The sequence below is a fragment of the Bombyx mandarina genome, chromosome 23 (assembly GCF_030267445.1).
Source record: "Bombyx mandarina strain Sakado chromosome 23, ASM3026744v2".
NCBI classification, from domain to species: Eukaryota; Metazoa; Arthropoda; class Insecta; order Lepidoptera; family Bombycidae; genus Bombyx; species Bombyx mandarina.
This window is the reverse complement of record NC_143229.1, coordinates 96,064-123,534: the sequence shown is the minus strand read 5'-3', so window position 1 is coordinate 123,534 and position 27,471 is coordinate 96,064. Positions and strand designations below refer to the sequence as shown.

General features: G+C 38.3%; 2 protein-coding genes across 2 annotated transcripts; both read right to left on the bottom strand.

Annotated features, from left to right (window-relative positions):
• Nucleotides 1–913: 913 nt before the first annotated feature.
• On the bottom strand, nt 914–27,234 carry LOC114250637 (organic cation transporter protein-like). Its single transcript, XM_028184598.2, has 8 exons — nt 27,113–27,234; nt 13,430–13,461; nt 11,929–12,137; nt 7,236–7,467; nt 6,741–6,996; nt 2,993–3,634; nt 2,478–2,659; nt 914–1,227 (listed from the first exon to the last, which is right to left on the bottom strand). Exons 2-8 carry the CDS (start codon nt 13,457–13,459, stop codon nt 1,063–1,065), a joined length of 1,716 nt encoding a protein of 571 aa, XP_028040399.2. The 5' UTR covers nt 13,460–13,461; nt 27,113–27,234; the 3' UTR covers nt 914–1,062.
• Nucleotides 16,839–22,165, bottom strand: LOC149500082 (uncharacterized). The gene is made up of 2 exons (XM_089737640.1): nt 22,156–22,165; nt 16,839–21,340 (listed from the first exon to the last, which is right to left on the bottom strand). The coding sequence occupies exons 1-2, from the start codon at nt 22,163–22,165 to the stop codon at nt 16,839–16,841; spliced, it is 4,512 nt and encodes a 1,503-aa protein (XP_089593766.1).
• Nucleotides 27,235–27,471: the final 237 nt, after the last annotated feature.

The following is a 27,471-nucleotide window of genomic DNA, read 5'->3' as shown; positions in this document are numbered from 1 at the left end:
CCCGCATATAAAATCAGTCCGTGACGGCGCCGCGTTTATTCTCGGTAGACTCTACCCCATGATCTGTAAGCGGAGTAAAATGTCCCTTCGGAACAAGGTGACACTTTACAAAACTTGCATAAGGCCCGTCATGACTTACGCGAGTGTGGTGTTCGCTCACGCGGCCCGCACACACATAGACACCCTCCAATCCCTACAATCCCGCTTTTGCAGGTTAGCTGTCGGGGCTCCGTGGTTCGTGAGGAACGTTGACCTACACGACGACCTGGGCCTCGAATCAATTCGGAAATACATGAAGTCAGCGTCGGAACGATACTTCGATAAGGCTATGCGTCATGATAATCGCCTTATCGTTGCCGCCGCTGACTACTCCCCGAATCCTGATCATGCAGGAGCCAGTCACCGTCGACGCCCTAGGCACGTCCTTACGGATCCATCAGATCCAATAACCTTTGCATTAGATGCCTTCAGCTCTAATACTAGGGGCAGGCTTAGGGACCCCGGTAACCGTACTCGTCGAACTCGACAAAGAGGTCGACGTGCAACCTAACCCATGCATCAGCCCGCTGAGTTTCTCGCCGGATCTTCTCAGCGGGTCGCGATTCCGATCCGGTAGTAGATTCATTCGCGAAACAATTGCTCTTGAGTTGTTAGGTCTCCTTCGGAGGCGCTCGGGCAGTTGTTAGCAAATCCCACCCCTCTTGGCTGAGCCTTTGCTCGCCCACCTGTCCTGGTGAAACTGGAAAGGCCTTCGGGCCACCAGTAAAATTTCAATAATAAAAATAAAAAAAAAAATATATTTATCGTCTTGTCTGGTATATATAGGATGTCCCAAAATTAGCCCAAGATTTGAATTAAATAGATATCATAGGGTGGTTCAGAATTATATAGAAACCCAATAATAAATATCTAGTGCTAAAAACAATTTTTATTTACAAAATAATTCATCTTATAAAAACTTAATATTAACATCAGTGAGCATAAAACTATTTGGATGAACGATATGAATGTTCTTAATCATTTTAGTTTAAATATTACATCCCTTTTCCTCTTTAACTCTTATTATATTTTCTCTTCTTCTTTCTTCTGTCCGATTTCGGAAGCTTGGTCCATGGTGTCAGGTAGCGTGGTACCGAGGGTCTCGGGGGTGAGGAAGATCAGGGCACCAGATAGAAGAGCGAAACTTGCGAATAGGACAAAGGGCATGTCGTCAAACGTTGCCGCTCCCTGCAACAATCAAACCGGTTAACCGGGTCTGCCCTGTTGTGATCAGTATTATGTTCTTATGTTATAACATTTCGATACAAATCAATTAAACAAAGGGTGAAAGGATAATTATATTACATCAAAAAAAAACTAATTAAATTTCTTTAATTACAAAAAATAGAAAAATCGATTTTTTTTTAAATCTCCTTTGATTATTATTTTTTATCAAAAGTGCCAAAATTATAATTCTCAAATAATGGATAAATTGAATTTCTTGAATTATCAATTAAAAATAAAATTATAAATTATTAGAATTAATTAAATTTATTGAGCAATCGTGATAAGACTAAAAATTTTTTTTTTACTTTTAAAATTTGCGGCCCTGAAAAATTTGCCGCCCTGGGCACTTACCCGACTGCCCCTAATGTAAATCCACCACTGATTAAAAATTAAAGGTTGATTCAGAATTACAATGTCAAGTTAGAAAGTAGCAGCAGCTTGGCTTTACTCCTAGTACTGATGTCCAGGAACGACCCTTGCCTTGCAATAAAAATGAGTACAGTAGATTGAGGGGAATAGGGCCTAGGGGTTTAATAGAGACAAATCTGGATTGTTACAATACTATTTTCAAGTTGTTAGATATTTAACTCTGATGAATTGAAAATTACTTTTATTTATTGTTCAAGAATATTAATAGTCGAATTTAGTCATCAAAGTTTTGTAACTGATTAAATACATTGAAAAGTTAATTACCTAAATGTAGGTGCCTACCTAACACTAACTGAGCAGCACCAGCCCTATCGAAAACCCTGTTGTCTTCATGTGTGTCCCGATTCACCCCAAACTCAAGGTGAATTGGTTTTTGTGCATATTTTGCAATGCCCTTATGTATAATAATGCATCGTATACGAAAATTTAAGCCTCCGGTACCATTTTAATCTTAATTTTATAAGAAAAACCGCTGAAAATTTATGTTGGAATTGGAATGTGTCCCGACTCCCCCAATCTACGTAGGTACATACATATTACATAGAAGTTAAAAAGTCGTAACCAACCAACGTTCCTCTGTGGTGCTTTTATAGCGTATAGAGTATCTACGGTACGTACTGATTTATCAGTGCCCTACACTATCTCCGAAAACTCGGACATAATGGTTTTATTCAAAGAAGATTTGACTTCCCAATCACAGATAATGGTTTGTATATGTTGCTTCCCAACAAAGAAAACTGCCAATGTGATAATGACAAAAGTATTGAAATTAAAATACTCACAAATGCAGGAGTCAAAGGTGCAGTAATGGATCCAATCCTGCCCATCATCGAAGAGAAGGCGAACAGACTGTGTCTATATTTGGTGGGATATAACTCGGCGGTGTACACGTAAACCGAGGTCATTACCATCGCTATACTGAACTTGCCGATCAGGTACAGCGCTAGGGAGGCTCCATATAAACCTTAGAAGAGAAATAAAAATTATTAAAGTTTGGATTTGTTTGAATAGTAAACATCCTACGGATTTGTTTTCGAAGGAAATATTAAATTGAACTTTTTAATTAAAAAGTCACATTAATTGCGTATCTCAAACCTCAAGGAATTAATGATGGACATTACAAGGAATCTGCGAAGACTAAATCAATTTCAATTTCTTTAGCTTTTAAAGACCTTGCTCTAGACTAGAGAACTTGTTCAGTGTGGATACATAGTTCATAGTTCAGAACACGCATTACCTACTTTTATGACAAGTACGTATTAAACATCGAATAGAAAAAATAATTCAAAATGCTTACCGTCCGGCATAAATATGTATCCAAGCTGACAGGCAGCGCATATCCAGAAAGCCCCAATCAATACCGGCTTTCTGCCTATCTTGGCCATCAGAAACACGGCGGACCAATAACCAGGAATATCAGCAGCCGCCACTGCAATGTAGTTTAGATGTCTATTTCCTGACATGTTCACAGCATTGATGGAAAGGCCGTAGTAAACAAAAGTATTTGTTATCCACCAGACCGGAGACACGATACATCTAATCAGAATTTTCTTATGTCTAAATACTTGAACTATCAACCAGGGCTCGTTGACTCGCTCGGCTTGTTCTAATGCTTGCTTTTTCTTTTCTTCTTCAGCGGTTTCCCTCAGCGCCACTAGAGATTTATCAGACAACTGCTTTTTATTAACTTTAGCTATCTTCTTCAACAACGCTTCAGATTCTTCGTATCTTCCTTTGCTCATGTACCAGCGGATGGATTCAGTCATGATCCATAAGTATGAGATGGTAAATAGTTGAGGAAGATAGAGGGCGAGGGTGAACATTCTCCAGTTTGGGACAGCCCAAGCGATGAGGCCCATGGTTATCTGACCGATTGAGAAGAAGGTGTTCATTGTCGCACCGGCTGCTACCCGGTACTTCGGACCCACGATTTCCATCACTGAAAGTATAAGAATAACATAAATATACAAAAAGACATAGTTATTGAGTTTATTTAATGAAAGAATATGAAGAATAAATAATAGTTTAAAAAAACTAACAAAATACGCATTTATAGAAAATTCAACTAAATAATAGAAAATAAATTTTAATAAATTTGAATTAAGAATAGTTGTAAGAAAAAACGATGAAAAGCGTGGGGTGCATGGTATCAGTAGTTATAAATATTTTATGAACAGATATGAGTAGAAGGGTTATTTTGATAATATCCTGAAAAGCACCTAATATTGAAGTGTCATCGGTCCTTAATAAGTATACCAAATTTCTAGTTAATCCGACGTTTTGAAGGGGGTCAAAATCATATTCAAATATTCCGTTACATACTAACATACATACGTCTGAAGCTAATAAAAGCATATTAAAAAACATCTTATCATAAATAATCAAGAAGCATCAGTTCATCAATCCGGAGTGCAAAAAACAAAAACAGCTACAGTAATACTTGAAAATTGTAGGTTTTTTTTATTGCTTAGATGGGTGGACGAGCTCACGGCCCACCTGGTGTTAACTGTTTGCTGGTGCCCAGAGACATCTACAATGTAAATGCTTCCACCCACCTTGAGACATGCTTTCTAAGGCCTTAGTTTTTACAGTACAACAGCTGCACCATCCTCCAAATTGAAACGCTATACTGCTTCACGGCAGAAATAGGCAGGTACCTAAACGTTTGGACTCACAAGACGTCCTAAAACCAGTAAGTACCAAACTTACTGGAATTTTGGTAGTTAATGGACTGTCTATTAATATGGTATAGTTGGTGGAAGAGCTTTTAATTTTAATACCGCTAAGAGCTGGCTTACAGATACTGTTAAATTTGGATCCACCTATCAAGGTACCTACATCGAAACACCATATTCCACTAGCTAAATTTTATTAAACTGGTAATAGACTATCACAACTTGAAATATAAGAAGATTATAATTAAGTAAAATAATGATTAAGTAAGGAACTGAAGTAAGGAACTTTAATACTTTCTTCCCAATTCGAAATTTTGTCCAATATATGACATGTTAATATAAGGAATACTAGCAACTATAATTATTGTATATTTAAAGAATAACGCAACTTCTCTAAGTTCCGGCGACTGTAGATCTAGGTGTGTGCGTGTCAGAGCCTAAATAGCAAGCATTCGGCCTCCGCCAGACCAATCAACTGTAGCAGTATTTATTGCTTTGAAACAGGATTAGGACAGCGTCATACTAGGCTCCGTGCATACTTATACAAAAATCAAGACAGTTGCGTGTTACAAGCAGAGCATAGGTATTATGAAATGTTAAATCCCTCCTGACATATATGTAGGCCTCTTCCGTATACAAATTTGATTCCTTGACATTGACCAAGCACGTAAGATATTATATTTCCATTCTATGCCAAAATTTAAGTATTTTGAATGTGACAGCTGGCATCCGTGTCGTATCGTTGTTGTATTTCGTACACAGACGACGCCGCGAGCCTATTATCGCTATTTTGCATGATAATTTACACGCCATTAAATAAGATTAAAGTTTTTAAAATGTTGATTAGTAAAAAGTAATTATTACATAGAGACTATAAAATTGCTTTTTCATTAAAAAGGTACGAGTCTAAAACGTAAGGAACAATGTAAAATAATAAAGATAATAACCTTATAATGAATTATATTATAAATTTAAACGTAAATAATTATCTTTACGAACCGAGAATACTTTGAGATTAAATATTAATTCAAGGATCGATTTTTTTGACACTTTTATCTGTGTTGTAAAATTTTTATGTCAATTTTTGTAGAAGATCTAATGTGCAACTCTTCTACTTGTAGTTTTTCTGCTGCGAGACCAGTACAACGTTTACAGGAATTTTGTCTCTTTTTCTCTGATGAGCAGAGCAGCTCATGACCAATCTCATGATTATTGCCGGAGATAATAGACAACATAACATCCACACGTGAGGCATACATTTTGATATGTTTGCTTTAACCTTTTTACTGTCTCACGGCACACTGGGTAATGAGTGCTTACGAGAGCACTCAATTTTTTTTATCTCATGGTGAAAGGGGCTATGAAAAGGATATAGAAATAATTCAAAGAAAATGTCGATCTTTGGAGACGGCTATGTATTAACTGTATCTCTACTTATACGCCCACATCAATAAATTTGTTACAGAACAGCTAAAACGACAATGGCACCAGCATTGTTGTAACTAACTCAGCATTACCGGTGCCCCAACTCTTGTACAAATTACAATAATAACATACAATCAGATTAATTGTATACTGCCTTCGACAGCTAATAAAGTTTTGTTGGAAACTATAACAATTATATGTGAAAGAGGAAACAGCTAAAACAGAGGAGACTGAACGCGGAAAACTAGCAGACGACATTGTACGGCTAAACCAATTAACAGATTAAATGGTTTTATTGATTTGAAATCAAAACAAATAAAATAGAATACATAACAAAAGGGAAACGAAATGTACTAATATATGTAAACAACGTTGAATTTGATTAATTACAAACAAATTGGACAGTTGACTAATCCAATGATAAAGGCTAGGAATGGAATGCGGAGTGAAGTTCGTTAATCTAATCTGTTTTATGTCTTCATTTCCTTTACAGTACATTGGATAAAAGTAAGCTACTGCTTTTTATACAAAATGTTGCATCCTGATTTAAAACATACATATATATTTTGGGCAGCGGCTTGGCTCTATGCCTGGCATTGTTGACGTCTATAATATTGGTACCAAATCATTTGGGATCAAATACGTCAATACATCAATATTCAATTTCAATTTCATTAACATGCTTTTGTTAGCTGCACCTATCCGTATGTGTAATGCACCTATTAGTAATCTTCACAAATTTCAAGACGTTCAATTAATACTACATATAATTTGCAAACGTAATAAGAACCCACGGCAATACAATAATTTTAAAACCTTGGCCTAATAATCTGCCCAGGATGAGCAGGATAAAACAGCATCATTTTAGTTTATCTTGCTATAAAACCAGCTATTATTTAGTTTTTAAAGTGCACTTACATTTTTGAATGTTCAAAATTTACTTACGCAAAATGTAGGCACAAGAAAATCCAGCGGACCCAAACATAGCCTCCGCGAATTCAGATATAGTGAAGCCTATGTATGTGCCGGCAAAATATCTGGTGGCGCCCAGCCACGCCGTGTTGAAGGCGTTCATGGTCAGAGCGATCCTTCGGCCCCAGCGGTCGGAGATGTAGCCGGTGATGGGCAGGGCCATTAAAGTTCCCAAAGTACGGATAGAACCTATCAGGGTGCGACGCCATTCGTCACAGGCGAGGTCGTACTGTGAAAATAGATATTAACTTATATAATAAATATAGAAGGAGAAGAATACTAAGCTTAACTTAATCATAACCAGCATCATATTACTGCTGAGCATTTACAGTCCATCCACCCCCATAAACGTCCGGGAATGTAGCAAGGAAACCTTCGAATTGAACTAATAAATGTTCATTTGTTATCAAGTATCTACAGCGTCATCTTTCAATCGATATTCTGTGAATGATTCAAAGTCGTTCTTACATCGTACACGACCGTGTCCGTGTTCTGATAAACGAATGAGTCGCAGCCGACAACCCTCTCCCTATTGAACAAGGTGGCGGGGCAGGTGTCGCCGATCACGTCTGGTTTTCTAGTGGCGTTCTCGAAACGAAAGCAGTTGTCGAATCCGGAGCTGGTCGCCGGGATGGCGTTGGCCTTCCATTCCGGAGCGAAGATGGTATTTGAAGCCAGTTCACATTCTGGGATCAGGCATCTGAAAGAAAGACCAGTAAATGCTAAGCAAACAGGAAAACGAATTAATTTTATTTTTTTCGTAGACATGGTAAGTCATGCGAACCCGCACGCGTATGGCCACCACTCAGCTTAATCTGCCGCGTAGCAGTCATGCATTACAGTCGGAAGGATGAGACAGCAGTTATACTATACAGTTGAGACATAAGAATTGTGATGTTTTATAGGCTTTTATTACCAATTAATATGGCGAGTGTGGAGGGCCGTGAGACCGTCTATGTAAAAAATCTTTGTACGTATCTACACTAGAAATACCGAAGTTCGACGAACTCTACCACAATTTCCAAGTTGAATGACTATTTTTGGAGCGAGTCATTAGGTTTCATAAAACAATACAAAAACCAACTAGAATGGTGTAGAACCAGGCGAGTTGCTGTCGAGAACTTGTATAAAATGTAATGAGCTTGTACAACGTCGAGTATAAGTAACTCTAATTGAAATCCGTAATCTTCGGGTATTAACAAAGTATGTTAGGTTAATTTATTTATTTTAGACTAGCTGACCCGGCAGACTTCGTAGTGCGTCAATCGATAAATAAAACACCTAAACTTTTGTATAAAATAAACTTAAAACAAAGAAAAGGAATCCGTCCGACGGGGGACACATTAAAGGAAAAACTAAATTTTGTTATTTTTATTTAATTAGCATTTTCATATTTATCTATCTACCTTTTGAACATTTTCTGGACTTCAACAAATAATTTAAGACCAAAATTAGCCAAATCGGTCCAGCCGTTCTTGAGTTTTAGCGATACAAACGAACAGCAATTCATTTTTATACATATAGATAGATATAAATATTTTTGCTTCGTAATAATTTGTCTACTTTAAATTTCAAAGATTATTGTAATTTTTATCTGTACTTAATGCTATGTCGGATTTAGTAATAATCTTTTGATTAATTTATGAATTAGATTATACTCATACATATAGGTATCACTGTCTACACTAAGCGGTTGTACGTTCCGCTCGGATTAACCAGGAAGCCAACAATGTTGCCGATAAAGAAAAAGCTTGTTTTAACGAAATACCCGCTTGTGAAATTATATACAAACATTGAATTTAAAATTCAATTTCATTAAAGTAAATAAATTTGATAAATATCTTGAAAAATGAAACCATCAGTTAAACTTAAAAATTGGGGGCAACTCGCGAGATACATAAACTATAATAAAAATAATACTTTCAAAATCGACCCGTCCGCAAGGGCTGAAAGAGTCATTGAATATACAAAAAAAATACATAACATCGAATAAAGAAACTCTTCCTTTTTGAAACTTTTTTATGGGTGTACGCGCTCACGGTTCACCTGGTGTTAAGAGGTTACCGGAGCTTATATACATCTATAACGTAAATGCCGCTACTCACCTTGAGACAAGAGTTCTCAGGTCTCAGTATAGTTACAACGGTTGCCCCACCCTTCAAACCGAAACCCATTACTGCTATACGGCAAAAATAGGTAGGGTGATGGTACCTACCCGTGCGGACTCACAAGACGACCTTTCCAAGTCACCATTTCGAGTCAGGTAACCACTTAATACCAGGTGAGCCGTGAGCTCGTTCATCCATCTAAGCAATAAAAAAGTGTATTTAACTGTCATATTAAATGAAACATTAATTATACATGAGGTCAATAAGAGTTCGGGGACTAGTATCAGAGGTAGGTAAGTTCGGAACACAGCCCATAGGCTCGGCGAATGTCGCTGACCTTGTGGCGCGCCGTCGACGTCACGACTGTATCATAACAACGTCTATTCTGCACTGGCATCCAGATCGCTTGGCTACTTCATAGCCCAAACAACCAAAAAGGCAACATATTGCTTTCCTCACAGCAACAGAACTCTCGTGGTATTTCGGGCTTTCATTTTATACGCGATGTTTCAATATTTGTTATTTATAGCAGATACATCTATCCTCACGTCGTTTTCCTCATTACTGAGGGTCGTGACTCCCCCACTGCATCAGTTTCTCCCGTATGATTTCCCTCCATCTGCTGCGATCCTTAGCTTCATGAAGGGCATTGTGGAAGTTGACGTTTAGAGAGGATCGTATTTGGTCCGACCATCTCGTGGGACTGCGTCCTCTGGGACTTTTGCCATCTACCTTGTCTGTCACCATCAGCTGTTCTAAATTGTGACCCTCTTTACGAGCAATATGTCCGAAAAATTCCAGTACCCTGCGAAGGCATATAGTGGAAAGTCTAGTTTTGATATTAAGCTCTCTCAGAATATACACGTTGGTGCGAAAGGCGGTCCATGAAATCTGCCGCATTTTTCTCCAGCACCACATTTCAAAGACGTCTATTCGGTCTCTATCGGCCTTCTTCAGTGTCCAGGTCTCCGCTCCATAACTGATTATGGAGAAAACTAGCGACCTCACCCTCATTTACATTACTCATTTACACAAGGAGATACATATTAGCTAGAAATATTAAGCTCTGGAAGCTCTTTAAGCAGCCAGCGCGCAACGAGAGGCCGATAAAATTAAACGCCAATATCAAAGTCAAAACCCTACGGCACGCGTTCATCAACTAACTACGCGTAGCTTGGACTTTAGAAATGACAATTTATGGCATGTGTCACGTAAACGGTCGTGCATCCGCTATTGTTTAGTTTCGTCTCACGGAAGCTACTACGAGAACTTTATGGGCTAATTTAATCAGGTTCAACAAATATTACTACAACAAATAATAACAGTAATTCTTAGCAACGTCATAATTGAGTTGAGCGACTTTTTTTTTTTTTCTACCTATGCTGATAGCCTTGAGAGGCTATTTCAGCTTACCCTAGCTTGTGTAGGTGAGCTCACGGGGCTCAAACCGGAGAATTGCTAACACCGCCCTAGCAAGAGCAGTGCTTCGCAGAATCTACCACCGGATCGGAAGCGCGACCCACTGAGAAGATCAGGAGAGAAACTCAGTGGGCTGTGTCTGTGGGTTAATTCGCTCGTCGAGCCCTTCATCGCAAGCGACGGGTTCGACGAGGACGGTGACCGGTGCTTGTATTGCCTAAAAGCACCGTTAATGGATCAGGAGGATCCGTGATGACGTGGTTGAGCGACAATATTTGCAGTCTATTAAATAATCTTCGTGGGCTTCCGAAGTAAAGATCGCACGCTATGTCTGCGTATATTAGACATAACTTTTATCTAATTAGATTGTGAAACTAAATTCTCAAAGATAACTATTTAGTAAAATTCAAATAGTAATTGGATTCCTAGGATAGGATAGGATAGGATAGGACTGCTAATGAACGCAATAAAAAAAAAAAAAACCAGTGTCCCATTCATCAAACCGAAAAGAATAATTAGTTCGCGGTCAGTTTATTTTTAAGAGCATTTCAAAGCAGATAGGCGACAGCCCGCCTCATGTGAGTGCCTATGGTCGCTACCATCAAAAACTCTTATCAAATAATGTTGAAACATGAACTTGATAGAGTTTACCAGACGCCGTTGACGGAATATACAAGCACGCACGCATAAGCGCGTTTAATAAATTTATAAATTTTTTAGATAGATTTAATTACTCCCTGTTGTTCATACGTCGCGTCGGTGAAATCATACGAATACTTATGATTCCGGGAACATATACTCGTATGTTACGAACACGCGCATTACAATAACTCAATAATTGTTAACGTATTTTAATGAAAATTCCGACAAATATTAATTAGGTCTATTGAATCGCCTCATGTAATAATATGTTTTGTGGTCAATGAGACAGATACTAAACGAAATAGCATAGTGTTCGTGATTGCATTGATGATTGATTGATTGATTCGTATAAATAGCATACTAGTGGATCTAAAAGTAAATAATTGTTTAATTTAAAATAATCATTTTTTCTTACACTATTTTTAATTCAAATTAATTAAAATGTATTTTCTATTTTTTCTAGTTGGATTTTCTATAAAAGCTATTTCTATTTTGTTAGTTTTTTTAAACTGTTATTTATTTTTCATTTTTTAGTTGGATTTCAATTTTTTCAATTATTTTTTTAATATTGACTTGCCATCGGTCCTTAATAAGTATACCAAATTTCTAGTTAATCCGACGTTTAGAAGGGGGTCAAAATCATGTTCAAAGATTCCGTGACATACTAACATACATATGTCTGAAGCTAATAAAAGCGTATTATTATTAGTATTTTTGGATCCCAGAGTGATACGGGCCACTCCTGCCGCGAAATACAAAGTGGCTCATTCTTTGTGAATTAAAAATAAAAAGCGGCTATTTTGTAATTTCTAAAGATTATCGAAAAATCCACAATTTCCTGTTACTTATTCTTTGTTTTTATTTAGTTGTATCGAAAGTATTTTTAGTTCACATGTTATATTATGCTTTCGAATAAATATAATTTTAAATTTCGGAGCAGGTCAAGAAGGCCATCAATTAATTATCTTACATTAATACCAAGCTCTATTTACCTTGAACTGATCCTGGCGGTGGTAAATATGAACTCACTGGCTCCCCAAGCAGCGAAGATCACCATGATGGCAGCCAAGATCACGGTCCTGAGCTGGAACCAGCCGAACTGTCCCAGCTCTTCAATTAGGATGGTGTCTAGATTCACCTTCTGCTTGGCGCCTTCATCTTCTATGTCGCCGTTGGCGTTTTTCGTTCGATCTTCCATTTTCTAATTAATAAATTCAATATCCAGTTAATTGATTTGATTGACCTTTAATACATTTCCCGGAGTTAGGTACTTTTTTTTAAAAAGCAGATGTTTTCGTTTGGTAAAGGTCAGCTTGGTAGTGCGCTATGAACTACAGAAGCGATGTGTAGTCGTATTTTTATAAACAACGTGAGCAGATAATGGCTATTGATAAACCTGAGTGTGAATAGCTTACGTACTTATACCCTTTTGTTGTTTGAGTCAGGTGCAGTGGTCGCGTCAATACCCATGATAATATTTATGGCGCATATATAAGACTTTCAACAAAGCGTCTCGCATTTACGATCTATGTATTTCACTTAGCAGTAGGCAGCGGCTTGGCTCTGCTCCTGGCATTGCTGAAGTCCATGGGCGACGGTAACCACTTACCATCAGGTGGGCCGTACGCTCGTCTACTTACAAAGGCAATAAAAAATAAAAAAACTTTAATCTTGTGGTCGGGTGAATTATATCGAACTTGTCTTCTCTCCGCAAATTAAGCCCTAAGCTGTCCTTACTACCAAAAAAGCATAGGCTGTTATCCCATTAAACCATTAGGTGATTTCGAGCACGCTTAATGCTGTACATGTCCACTCTGGGATGTGTTGTCTGTTAGTTGACAGACACGAGTAGTTTCGTCGGGCACTGAATGCTCATAATGCTTACATTTGAAATTCGCTAGGGCTTCTAGCACTTCGCAGCTGTCAGAAAATTTAATAAAAGTGATAAAATAACTAAGTTACCGGACCCGTGTTGTGTCAATGTGTAATTATGGGGTTGGAAGTTACAGTGTAAAAGAAAGGTCGGGTTGTTTAGTTAGTGTAAAAACTAAAGAAACCTTATTTAGCCAAACAGAATAAGTAATTTCATTACGCATATCTGTATGTTCCGATTTACTTTGTTTGCTGAAAATAGTTAGTTTGTCGCAGTGACCATCATAGGACGCAAGATTTTTGACGCCTTGATGCTTGAATCTCGTTTACGATATTTTCAAGATAAGCTTGCATATAATATAAAATTTCCGAGCAACAACATTCGGGCCATCGGTCGGTCTACGGTTGCAATATTACACGTTCGGTGGAAAATCTTTCCTTTGTCGTTATCCAAAAGTTCTTCGTTCGTTTTGCGCTTTTAAAACAATAAATGGATGTTAACAAAATTTTACAACTCCCCATTTTTAAGATATTTTCAACGAATTGGTATTGATACAATATTGAGGTGTGTGAGCTCGCGACCTAGTTTCTTAAAACTTGAGAATAATCGCATTCGCTTACCAACAGGTGAACTGCCGCTTGTTTATCCATTTCTGCAAAAAAAACAACATTATTTTAATGTCTCAGGATTAAATTTTTAACTGATGGCCCAGAGGCCTTTTGTAGTTTCACCAGGACAGGTAGGCGAGCAAAAGCTTTTTCTTAAAAAAAAATTATTGCCCTTGTAGGCAGATGAGTATACGGCCCACCTGATGGTGAGTGGTTACCGTCGCCCATGGACTTCAGCGATGCCAGGGGCAGAACCCAGGCGCTGCCTACCGCTAGCTCAACCAGGTGGGGTGAGATTTGCTAACAGTTGCTTGAGCGCCTCCAAAGGAGACTTAAGAACTCAAGAGCAGCTGCTTCGTGAATGGATCTAATACCAGATCGGAATCGCGACCTGTTGAGAAGATCCGGCGAGAAACTCAGCGGGCTGATGTTTAGGTTATGTTGCACGTCGAACTCTTTGCCGAGTTCGACGAGTACGGCTACCGGGATCCCTAAGCCTGCTCCTAGTGTTAGAGCTAGCAACGCAACGGTTATTGGGTCTGATTGATCCGTAAGGATGTGTCTAGGGCGTCGACAGTGACTGACCCCTGCGTGATCAGGATTCGAGGAGTAGTCAGCGGAGGTAAAGATAAGGCGATTATCATGACGCATAGGATTGATTCGAGGCCCAGGTCGTCGTGTAGGTGAACGTTCCTCACGAACCACGGAGCTCCGACGGCTAACCTGCAAAAGCGGAGTTCTAGGAATTGGAGGGTGCCTTATGCAAGTTTTGTAAAGTGTCATCTTGTTCCGAAGAGACATTTTACTCCTCTAACAGATTATGGGGTCGAGTCTGCTAAGAATAAAAGCGGCATGGTCGCGGACTGTTTTTATATGCGGACGGAATGTCACGGATGCATCCAGGGTGACACCCAGGTACTTAACCTTCCTGGCCCAGGGTATAGGTTGGCCGAAAAAAATGATCGGGGGTGTGATATTTCTCGTCCTGATACGGGAAGAAATACGCTTGAGTTTCCCCTTTAAAATAGCACCGCTGTGCTTTTCGCTGGGTTGATGTCTATGCGCCATTTTCGGAACCACTGTCCTAGGGCTACGGCTGCGCTCTGGAGTTTCCTTGCGATTAGAGACTTGTTTCTACTCGAATAATAAATGGTCGTATCGTCGGCGAATACGGCTAACTGGGTCTGGGGAATATCGTTAATAAATAAACTAAATAGGAGCGGAGACAGGACGGAGCCTTGCAGGAACTCCAGCCGTGAGTGGTCGCGGGGAGCAGCGGGCTCCCTCGACTCGATATCGAAAAGAGTGGTTCGACAAGAAGTCCCGTATGATGAGCACGAGACTATCCGGCACGCCCATGTTGAATAGTTTGAAAATCAAACCATTGTGCCAGACTTTGTCGAACGCTTTTGCGACGACGTAGAAGAGAGCCCCCGTGGAGAACGGTTTTGGTCGGTTAAGCACTACGAGAATGTGCTCCGTGAGGCGGTGCACCTGTTGTACACAAGCGTGAGTTGCACGGAATCCGAATTGTTCATCGATGAGAACGCCCTTGGATGAGACGAAGTCTCTGAGGCGTTTGTAGAGCAGACGCTCATACAGTTTGCCTAGAGACATGAGGAGGCCAATCGGACGGTACTCAGGGTAAACTATGGCCTGGTGTTTATCTCGAGTCCCGCTGATGTGCAGACTGCTACTTGCTTGACTACTTCCTACAGTACAAGACCGCTCGGGATGTTTTGTATGTAAATAGGATTCGTGATATTATTTGATTACATTTTGTTCTAAAGTTAAACCCGGATAAAAACAATATCAAGGACAGAATGATGGCCTTTTCATGGATTAATTGAAATGAGCAATCATAATCTTCGTTAATCCATTTTGTACTATCGTACAATGCGTATTGCTGTTATATTTAATGTGTTATTTTATCTTAATTACTAGGCGGCACTGAAAATTTCGGGAATTAACGAAGTGACACAACATTACTATTTAAAAATGTATTTATTGCTTTTCGAAGTATTCTCCGTGAAATTTGACACATTTTTCCATACGATGGAACCAATCATTGAAGCAACCATTCCATTTGGAAGTTGGGGTCTCCAAAATGGCCGTTTTGTAGGCGTCCACAGCTTCTTCAGGTGAAGAAAATCTCTGTCCACACAATTTATTCTTTATTTTAGGGAAAGTATAGAAATCATTAAGGCTTAGGTCGGGGCTGTACGGCGGATGGTCTAATAATTCTATGTTTTCTTGCTCTAAAAACTCTTTTGTTCTGTGCGCGGTGTGAGAACTCGCATTGTCGTGGAGGATGATGCGGCGGTTGCAGTTCTCTTTACGGAGTTCAGAAACGACCTGTGGCAAACAAATGCTAGCATACCATTCTGCATTAACCGTTCTTTGTCCCTCAAGAGGAATAGTCGTAACATGGCTGGTTTTGGAGACAAACGTGGCCACCATTTTTTTTGCAACACTCCGTGAACGAACAATTTTTGTTGGCTTTAACTCATTTTCGAACACCCAAACTCGTGACTGGTTTTTTGTTTCGGGTTCGTACGCGTATATCCAGGATTCGTCACCTGATGCAATGTTGTATACAGCATTTGAGGATCCTGCGTGGAATCTTTCGAGAGTTCTGACGCACCAAGTAACGCGAGCCGCTTTTTGCTCTTCACAGAGCGAATGCGGTATCCATCGAGAAAACAACTTTTTTACACCTAATTGTTCATGCAAGATTATTTGTATTTGACTCATGCCAATGTCTAAAGTTGCCTGAATTTCGCGGTATGTCACATGTCGATCTTCCTCAATCAGCTTACGCACAGCATCAACGTTTTCTTGGGTGACTGCAGTTTTTGGACGACCTTGACGGGGATCATCACTGAGCTTGACACGTCCACGTTGAAACTCAGCAAACCAGCGATAAATTGTGGTTTTGAATGGGGTTTCATCACCAAATGCAGAAATCATCCGGTCAACACACTGTTTTTGTGTTAAACCACTTCATCATAATAAAACACGTCATAATAAATCATCGCTCTTGAATTTTCTCGAGTCAATTCCTGTATGATGTAATTAAGGTTCAATTTGGTTTGCGTACTATCCGTAAAGAAAAACTGTGTGTGGTTGCAACGACATTTATTGTGCGACTGACTTCACTTTTGACAAGTAAAAATATCGTAATTAGCAAAGAGTATAAGGTTAGTAACAACATACCGCCCACCAAAGGACTACTAAGTTCTTTCTAAATCTATTGCACTAATTACAACGTCAAGGTGACTTCAAAACAATATTCTACAAAACGAAATAAAGGTTGCTTAAATACTAGACATCATAATACAATATGCTTAACTTGAGACTTAGTATAATATTGCTACAGTGACATTGGTAGAGAATCTTGACAAAATTACAAGATGACATTTCACCGAGTGGAATCCACAGGCAAACGACATAATTTTGTTATTGATCTTTTTGTCACAGAACTGCCACTTTTCACACTGTAAACTCTCGTGAGATTATCAGGACCTGGGTGCTTCTCGACTATTCTTCCCAAAGACCATTTTCCAGGCGGCAAGTAATCGGTTTTTATTAAGACTATATCTCCAATTTTAAATTCCTCCTCTCTTCTTAGCCACTTAGGACGCTGCTGCAGTCTGGATAAGTACTCGTCCTGCCATCGCCGCCAAAAATCATTGACCAGCTTTTGTGTGTGTTGCCATCTAGATAAATGATGTACCCGAACCTCCTTCATGTTAGGCGATGGTACGACGATAGGAGCTTCTCCAATTAGGAAATGCCCGGGTGTCAATGGGTTTAAATTTTCTATATCTGTGTCATCCAGCGGACATAACGGTCTCGAATTTAAACAAGCTTCCACTTGGCAGAGAATGGTGCTCATTTCTTCAAATGTAAGGTGAGTTTTAAGGATCCTTTTTAAATGAAATTTTATAGACTTAACTACCGCTTCCCATAATCCGCCAAACGTAGGACTGTAGGCCGGAATAAAATGCAATTGGGTACCTTCTGTAGCAAGCTTTTCTGCTATGTTTCCGGGGAACTGTAATTGAGCCTCGTTCCAGGCATCTTGCAGTTCCTTATCAGGTCCTATAAAATTTCGACCTTGGTCACTCCAGAGGTGACAGCATTTGCCTCTTCTGGACACAAAACGCTTAAAAGCTCCGATGAAGGCTTCTGAAGTTTGATCACTAACTAGTTCAATGTGGATCGCCTTAGTAGCCATACAGATGAAGATACATACGTAGGCCTTGACTGTCTTACATCCTCTGAACCGCGACATCAATATGTGAAACGGCCCTGCAAAGTCAACCCCACTATTTATAAATGGTCTTGATGGGTTTACTCTCTGCTCCGGTAAGTCTCCCATTAATTGGGTTCTGGTAATAGCATTCATTCTGGCGCATATTAAACATTGATCTACATGCTTCTTTGTTATTGATTTTGCCCTTATGATCCAATATTTTGATCTGAGATAACATAGCATTAACTGAACCCCTCCATGTAGTGTCTTGATATGGGCGTCAGCAACGATCAAGTGTACTAGGGTGTTGTTATTTCCAATAATAATTGGGTGTTTTCGGTCATCAGGTAAGTTAGTATGTTTAAGGCGACCGCCCACCCTGAGGATATGATTCTCATCCAAGTATGGGTTTAGCGATCGTAATTTACTTTTTTTTCTAACTTGTTTCTTATCTCTTAGCCGATCTATTTCTTCTTTGAATTCTTGTTGTACTAACTTAATGCATGTGATAAGCGCGTCTTCTAATTCTTGTGTAGTTATTTCTTTGCTCGTACTTAAATTACTTTTGTATCTTAGAAATCCTTTACAGTAAATAATAGTTTTTAGTAATTCTGGTAACGTATCAAAATCTTCAAACTGAGCGGTTAAAGGTTTTAGTTCTTCTGCATTGTGGTAAGTATTTAATTTTATTGGTTTCATTTCTAATTCTGTTTCCGTTATTCCAGGCTTACTGTATATTATTTCTTTTTTGCATAACCACTTGGGCCCTGTCCACCACAACTCTTTCTGTTTCAAGTCCGCCAGCAGCATGCCCCGCGACCCGATGTCTGCAGGATTCTCTTCCGAAGCTACATGGAACCATCGGTGTGTGTTTACATTCTCTACAATTTCTACGACCCGGTTCGCCACGAATGTCTTCCATCTATGAGGATCACCAGATAGCCATGCAAGAACAATTGATGAGTCTGTCCATGCATAGATGTTAGAAGTAGGTATACGCATTGCGTTTTCTATTTGCTTAAGTAACCTTGCTAATAACAGTGCTCCACATAACTCCAGGCGTGGTAGAGACACGGTACGGAGTGGTGCCACTCTAGTACGGGCAGCTAATAGATTGGTGAATACTGAACCATCTTCCCTCTTCACACGAATGTAAGCCACCGCGGCATAGGCTTTCATGGAAGCATCACTGAAACCATGAACCTCGATGTTTTCCATCTGTGTGCTTACTGTGTTTAGCCATCTTGGAATACCTATCTCTTTTACATGTTCAAAGTCTTCTCTTATTGTCAGCCAATCGTGTAACAGCGATTGGTTAATATCGTTATCCCAGCCAATCGGTTCTAGCCATAGCCTTTGTATGAGTATCTTAGCCAAAATTAAGCTAGGGGCGATCCATCCCAGTGGGTCAAAAAGTCTTTGAATATCAGATAGTATGCCTCTCTTTGTAATATTGCTTGACCTTGCTGGTAAGTTAACCTTGTATTGAAATTGATCCGTGCCCAGGTTCCATATCAAACCTAGGGCTTGTACTTTTCCATCCAATTTAAAATCCAACTGTGCTCGAGATGTACGTTTGTTTGGTTCTATAGATTTCAAAAATTCAGCAGAATTGGATGACCATTTTGATAATACAAATCCACCTTTCTGTAGAATATTATCTACTTCTTGTGCTCTCTTTATGGCTTCAGGAGCACTGCTTTCCCCCGACATTAGATCGTCCATGTAAAAATCTTCTTTAATAATTCGAACAGCCATTGGATGATTTCGACCCTCATCGTCAGCTACCTGGTGAAGCGTTCTTACAGCCAGGTGAGGGGCCGCCGCTGTACCAAATGTAACACGAAGCATACGATATTCTTTAATCGGGTCTGTATCATTCTCTCTCCACAAAAGGCGTTGATATCGATCGGCGTCTTCTTCATAAAGTAATATTTGCAGGTACATCTTTTGTATATCACTTGCATAGCAAACACGATGTAATCTCGATCTCATAAGTATATTCCTTAAGTCTTCTTGCAGTTGTGGACCTACAAGCAATTCATCGTTTAGAGAAACGCAGTTGGAGCCCTTCGCTGAAGCATCAAATACTACGCGTGTCTTAGAAGTTTCTCTGTCTGCGTGTACCACGGCGTGATGAGGTAAGTATACTGATTTTCTCTCAGTTATTTCATTCTTAAGTATTTCTTCCATGTAGTTAGCTTTTATGTATTCTTGCATGACCTTTGTATAATGTTCTTTCAGTTTAGTTTCTTTCTTAAATCTTCTTTCTAGCTGAAGTAACCTCTTTCTAGCTATTTCTTTTGTATTTCCATCAATCGAAATTGGATTCTTTGTATTAAATGGCAGCCTTACTAGATATCTTCCTTCACTATTTCTCGTATGTGTACTTTCATATATTGTTTCACATAGCTTTTCTTCCTTTGTTAATATTCTCTTTTCATCATTGTCAATTTCCCAGAGGGATTTCAACATATGATCTATATGGACTTGATGATGAAGGACCAGAAATGATTCATTTTCACGGTTATTATCGATTTCTCCGAAGAGGATCCACCCCAGGTTGGTTTCTTGGGCACATGGAGAACCTGGAGGGCCCTTAATAAGTGTTGGTTGCACAATCTGTGCATACTCTTTAACACCAAGAAGTAAGTCTATAGAACCTGGTTGGAAGTAGTCTGGATCTGCCAGGTTGAGTCCTTCTAGATGTGGCCAATGTGTGACAGTTACAGCTTTGGAGGGGATCGTCGTGGTCAACTGTTTACTCATAACATATGCTTGTATGTTGATTTCGAAGCTTGAATTCCAGCGGGAGCCAATCTTAAGTTGAACTACGTGATCAAGATTAGTCCTAGTAGATCCCACCCCGATGATACATCCTCTAGCTGGTTGCCTGGTAAGTTTGAGCATTTGAGCCGCCTTCTCGCTTAAAAATGAAGCCTGCGAACCTTGGTCTACTAGCGCACGAAGAACAACGGTTTGGTTATGCTCGTTCCTCGCTAAAACCATCGCTGTGGCTAGTAGTGCTGTGCTTTGTTTAGTACTGTGATGTGACGCCACCATGCTATTTATAACCTCTTCTTTCTCTTCTACCCCGTGGTGAGATGCACTCGGTTGATTCCTTTCCTCAGTTTGTGCCGAGTCTTGATGGCGGTGGAGAAGAGTGTGATGCCGTCTTCTACATAAGCGACAGGACATTTGTAACTTACACTGGTAAGCAGAATGCCCAGGCACCAAACAGTTAAAACACAGATTGTTGGTCTTGACATAATCAGCTCTTTCTTTAGGTTGCAGTTTGGTAAAATTCTTACAATGACATAATGTATGTTTTTCTTTACAGAGCACGCAAGTTCTTTCATTTGGCTGTGACGTGGTAGCTGTGGCAGTTACTAAGTGTGAACGTTCTCTTACAGGTTTGTCACGGCTGCTACAAGTCCCTGACACGGACAATACAAGTTCTAAGGTACGGTATCTTGACTGCAGGAAATCTTTTAAATTCTCCCAAGTTGGTAGTTCGTCCTCTGATTTTGAATAAGCTGTCTGCTCCCATTCTTTGTGGGACTCCGGGTCCAACTTCTGTATCACAAGGAATATAATTATGGGATCCCAGGAGCTCGTAGGTATGTTTAAATTTTCTAAATTATTCAAACAATCTGTCGTGACGTCTAATAAAATTTTTAATTGATTTGCAGACTGAGAACTAATTTTCTTCTGATTAAATAATTTCTTCAAAACTGAGTTAATTATTAATCTTTTATTTCCATACCTTGACTTCAAAATATTCCATGCTTTTTTATAATTATTTTCCGTGACTTGAACAGGTTTTAATAATGTTTCTGCCTCGCAGCTGACTGTACTCTTAAGATAATGTAACTTTTGTACGTCACTTAAAGCCGGGTTCTTATCGACTAAGGAGGTAAATAGGTCTTGAAACGTAGGCCAATCTTCATAGTTTCCAGTGAATTTAGGTAATTCGATTCTCGGTAACCGAACAAGGTTTTCGGTATCCGCAATAATCGTAAAATTATTTGGTGAGGACTTTAAAGTACTCGGCGCGGCTGCTTGTGTGAAAGATTGCAAAAGATCTTTTAAATCGGCTAACAAGACGAGATACAAATCTTCGAACACGAAGTAATCTTCATTTTGAAAATATGGTAACTCTTGTCTTTGTTCTTTCGGTGTTATTTTTACCAATTGTAGATGCGTTTGCTTAAATGTAGTCCAATATTCTTCGATACATTTGATTCTTGCTTCTACATAACCTCTTGTCAATCTGGCATTTGGACATTTCTTTAAATTAATTTGAGTTTTGTTTAAGAGCGCAGCGGTATCTTCTAAAACGTTTAAAAGTTCATCCATAGTACCGTCCAACCAGAAAACGGAATAAAATTGTAATATTTATAAATTATGTATAAATTATTTGTCTTTAAATCACTGGAATGTGGTTTACGGCTTACTGGAAAACAATATTTTCACTGACCGGCGTCCATCTTCGATAGCTTGTATGTTCAAAAAAATCCGCTCGAATTTGACCAATATGTATGATGTAATTAAGGTTCAATTTGGTTTGCGTACTATCCGTAAAGAAAAACTGTGTGTGGTTGCAACGACATTTATTGTGCGACTGACTTCACTTTTGACAAGTAAAAATATCGTAATTAGCAAAGAGTATAAGGTTAGTAACAACAATTCCATTTTCTCAACGACTAAACAAGTTTGACAAAGCCTCGTGACAAGACCGAGATTTTTTTTTAAAATAAATAAATGGTATTCGATTTTTAAAACCAAGGAGTTTTCAATTAAAAAGATTTTAATATGACAGGAACAGTGGAAATATTCCATTCCCGATACTTTTAGTGCAGCCCTCGTAGCTACTAAAATTTAATTTTAGCTAGAAAACTGTTTTCTGAACAATCTAAATTTTAGATTTGTTAGCATCGCATATCTGAAAATATGATCACAATTTTTTATATATTGTTGCTTTATTACACACTAGCGGCCCGCACCGGCTCCGCTCGGGTCTTTAACAAAAATTTCAACGATATTTGATATTGTTTTATTTTTTAAAATAAAAGAACATTTATTGCGGCAAATCAAATCAAATCAAAAAAGTATTATTCAACATAAATGAAAGTACATACTTGTTGAACGTCAAAAGAACTACCGCCAATTCACAAGAATTAGCCTCCGTCCTGAGAACATAGACCTATATAGTAGGGACACGACATATTGTTCTATACGTACAATTGCTTATATAAATAGCACCCATTTTGAAGGCACATACATAAACATATATCTATCTCGTTCTTACTCAGCACTTTAACTCGCAGGAAAACAATATAACAGTATTTCAGTGCGTACATAAAATGAAACATGAATATACGTAAATGTCTCCGTCTCCGTCTAATGAGGCCGAAAATCCGCCATGTTTAGCGCGCCAAATGTCATTGTCACGTCAGTTCGGCCGTCTGTTTTGGGTTGTACATTATTTATTGACTTTGATATCGATTTAATATGATTGCTTATATAAAATTTCTTATTTTATCATGCTTAAAACATACAAAAATAATAATTAAAACATATTTTATAGGATCTCAAGAAAGTCGATGCCCCAAAACTATTATCTATATATATTTAAATTTTTTTTATTTATTGCTTAGATGTGTGGACGAGCTCACAGCCCACCTGGTGTTAAGTGGTTACTGGAGCCCATAGACATCTACAACGTAAATGCGCCACACACCTTGAGATATAGTTCTAAGGTTTCAGTATAGTCACAACGGCTGCCCCACCCTTCTGACCGAAACGCATTACTGCTTCACGGCAGAAATAGGCGGGGCGGTGGTACCTACCCGTAAGGACTCACAAGAGGTCCTACCACCAGTAATTACGCAAATTATAATTTTGCGAGTTTGATTTTTACTGCACGATGTTATTCCTTCACCGTGGAAGTCAATCGTGAACATTTGTTGAGTACGTATTTCATTAGAAAAATTGGTACCCGCCAGCGAGATTCGAACACCGGTGCATCGCTCGATACGAATGCACCGGACGTCTTATCCTTTAGGCCACGACGACTTCATTATGGAGCCCTCATCCGAAAAATCGGACACCATTTTTCGGTCGGAATCTATTGATCATGACACTAATCATAAATACCTCTTTAAAATATGTCATCAAAACATATTTAGACATTCTGCTTAGATATTTCAGGAAAAAGGCTACCGACTAAATCTATTCGGAACTATTTAAATAAAATACTTTTATTCCGCAGTGAGTAAAACACTATTGTCAACTCGTTAAATATTTAATAATTAAGTGATTTTAGAGAGGAAGTCACAAGGAATGACGTTTGTAATTTTATTAATTAATAAATGTTCTGTAGGTGATTTTTTTATCAGGCGGTCCCTTGATAAGTTTAAAATTTGAGTCTCTCTCAAGTGAGAGTGATTCAAATGGTGCGGCGTACCTTCCTTGAGGTGCGCTGCGGTAGTGTGTTACGGAGTCAGCAAAACAATTAAAATATATTGTAATAGTCTAAGAAAAACACGTACTCAAAATACGATAACATTCAGCATGCTAGAAATGGGCAGATGGCACTGTACTACGCCATATCTTTATGTTTTGCGGCAAACGACAACTTTATAAAATCAGTGTAGCAAATTTAAAAAATCGTCATATCGTTTACATGGCAAATTTGAAGCACGAACTCGTCTTAGATTTCACATAATATCTAAATCACATCATCTTTGCACATAACAATATACTTACTTCCTATTATAGTATAAATTCTACAAATACATTCACTCAACAATATTTAAAATAAAATGAGCCAAGAACGTTTATCGATAAAACCTACTAACATTAAAATCTTTTGGGCAGCACTAAAACCGCCATGTTTTGTGGCCAGATGACGTCACAGTGGCACGAATTTTTTGTTGATGTTTCATTTCCATAGGTTTCCTACTTCAGTGCCTGAGAAGAATTGGCAAGAAACTCAGCGGGCATGTCTTTTTTTTTATTTTATATATTAGATTTTTTTTTTAATATTAGATTTTTTTAAATATTCATTTTTACAATAAGTAATTATAACATAACAATTTTACAATATTGAAATGCCCGGAGCGAGCAACTCATTCCCACTTTGTGCAATCTTCTAGATAATCATTGACTTTATAGTAAGCTTTATTGCACAGATGTTCTTTAATAGTTTTCTTAAACTTATGTATATGTAGGTTCTGAACATCTTGTGGGATTTTGTTGTACAGGCGCACAGACAAACACCCGAATGAATTTCGTATCTTATGTAACCTACTCCTCGGCACAACAAGCTTGTGTTTGTTCCTAGTATTTCTATTATGTATGTCCGACATTTTAGGAAACTCCTCAATATGTTTACGAACATACATCAAATTTTCAAAAATGTACTGGGATGGCATAGTGAGAACTTTAATTTCTTTAAATTTCTCCCTCAGGGATTCCCTTGAGTGCATGTTATAAATAGCACGTATAGCTCTTTTCTGCAGAATAAATATCATTTCTACATCGGCCGCATTGCCCCATAGCAAAATGCCATAGGACATGACACTGTGGAAGTAACTAAAGTAAACTAAACGAGCCGTGTCCGCGTTTGTTAACATTCTAATTTTTTTTACTGTGTATGCTGCAGAGCTGAGCTTACTCGCCAATTGATGAATATGAGGTCCCCACTGCAGTTTGGAGTCCACTGTTATACCAAGAAATACGGTTGACTCAACAAGCTCCAATGATTCCTCAGAAACAATTACATCACTTTCCACTTGTCTCACATTTAAAGATGGTTTAATACATTTTAAAGTAAATTTAATACATTTAGTTTTCTTACTATTCAATAATAGGTTATTGATACGGAACCAATGAACCACACACGAAATCGCATCATTCACTTCGTCATAGACTTGTAATTGTCGTTTAATTTTAAATAATAAAGATGTATCATCTGCGAATAATACGACCTCGTGTCGGGACTCAATAAAACTAGGTAAATCGTTTATATATATTAGAAATAAAAAAGGACCCAAAATGGAACCCTGAGGTACACCCATTTTCAACGTGGTGCCTGAAGATCTATTTCCTTTCACATCTACTGTTTGTATCCTTCCTGATAAATAGGAAGTAATAAGTTCCAATGCACCATCCCTAATACCATAGTGATGTAGTTTCCTCACCAATGTTTCATGTTCAACACAGTCAAATGCTTTGGATAAGTCACAGAAAATTCCAAGACAATCATGCGATTCCTCCCAAGATTTAAAAATATTTTTGATTAGATAAGCACCTGCATCAGTTGTAGAGCGACCCCTTGTAAACCCGAATTGTTTATTATGAAGCAGGTTATTTGAATTAAAATGTTCTAAAAGTTGTGTCAAAATAATTTTTTCAAAGATTTTACTCAACGTAGGGAGTACTGAAATAGGTCTATAGTTAGAGGGATCATCAGTACTACCAGATTTAAAAAGAGGAATCACTTTACTATGTTTCATTATATCAGGAAATACACCACACTTAATACAATCATTAAAAATACTAACAAGATGAGAAGCAATTATGTCTATTACAGACTTCAAAACCTTTACTGATATTCCCCACAAGTCAGCTGTATTTTTTGCATTAAGGCTATTAAAACTTTTTATTATATTGCTTGAATTAATTTTCATAAATTTAAAAATTTCATTACATTTGTTGACATGGTTATGCAATAATATTTCAGCTGCTGTGGGGGCATAACTATAATAGTTAGACATATGCTGCCGCGACACTTTTTGTAAATAATAATATGTGCTACAAAGTCGTAGTACATTATTTTATTCTATCATCAATACTTTTCGCAGAGCACGCGATGTAAAGAATATTTTAGGTAATTTTTTTACACCTTGAATTACATTATTGAAGTTTTAGTAAGGATCCCTAATTTTTTTCAAAAAAGAGTATAGCCTATGTCACCGGGGAATAGTGTGGCTTCCAAACAGTGAACGAATTTTTCATATCGGTTCAGTAGTTTTGGAGCCTATTCAAAACAAACAAACAAACAAATCTTTCCTCTTTATAATATTAGTATAGATGATATAGGATATGCCAATGGTGAGAGGCACAGCCAAGCCACTACTTCCCACGTAATCAAATCCGTTTTATGGACTTCGTTATTAAGTATTTTGCGTTATTAAGTTTTAGGTACATGTCTGGTGGAATTAGATCTAAATTAAAATCCGATTACTTGCTAACCTAACCTCAAAACATAACCGTGACCCGTAGCTTAACTTGACTATTCCAAAATTGAGAAGAACTCGCGAGACAAACTCTGTTATATTAATTTTTTTAACTCGTTAATTTATGTTACAAAAGTCGCAGAAAACAGATAAGCACAGTGGAAGGAAGCTTTATTGCACCGTCGCTCTTACCTGCTGTGACACACGGTCTCTTGTTATTGAATAGTAAAATATATCTTATACACAGGACACGGACAGTAGGGCTCCAAAGCGCAGCCCGACAAAGACTGGCAAAATTATGCGCACGCGTCGGAATTTTGCACTTGGCTATGTCATTGCATTAGATATTCATGAATGCATAACTCGTGCACTGGCACCGATGCAAGGATCTGGAATTAATTGGACAGGACACTGCCGACTGAGGTTAAATACTTTATATCCTTTTTTGGTTGAGTTCTCATTTTATACCGGTTTGACTATTATTTTGTAAATATTACACACTAATACACCACAGCAATAACGCAGCTCACAGAGAGTTAGTATGTTAGCAA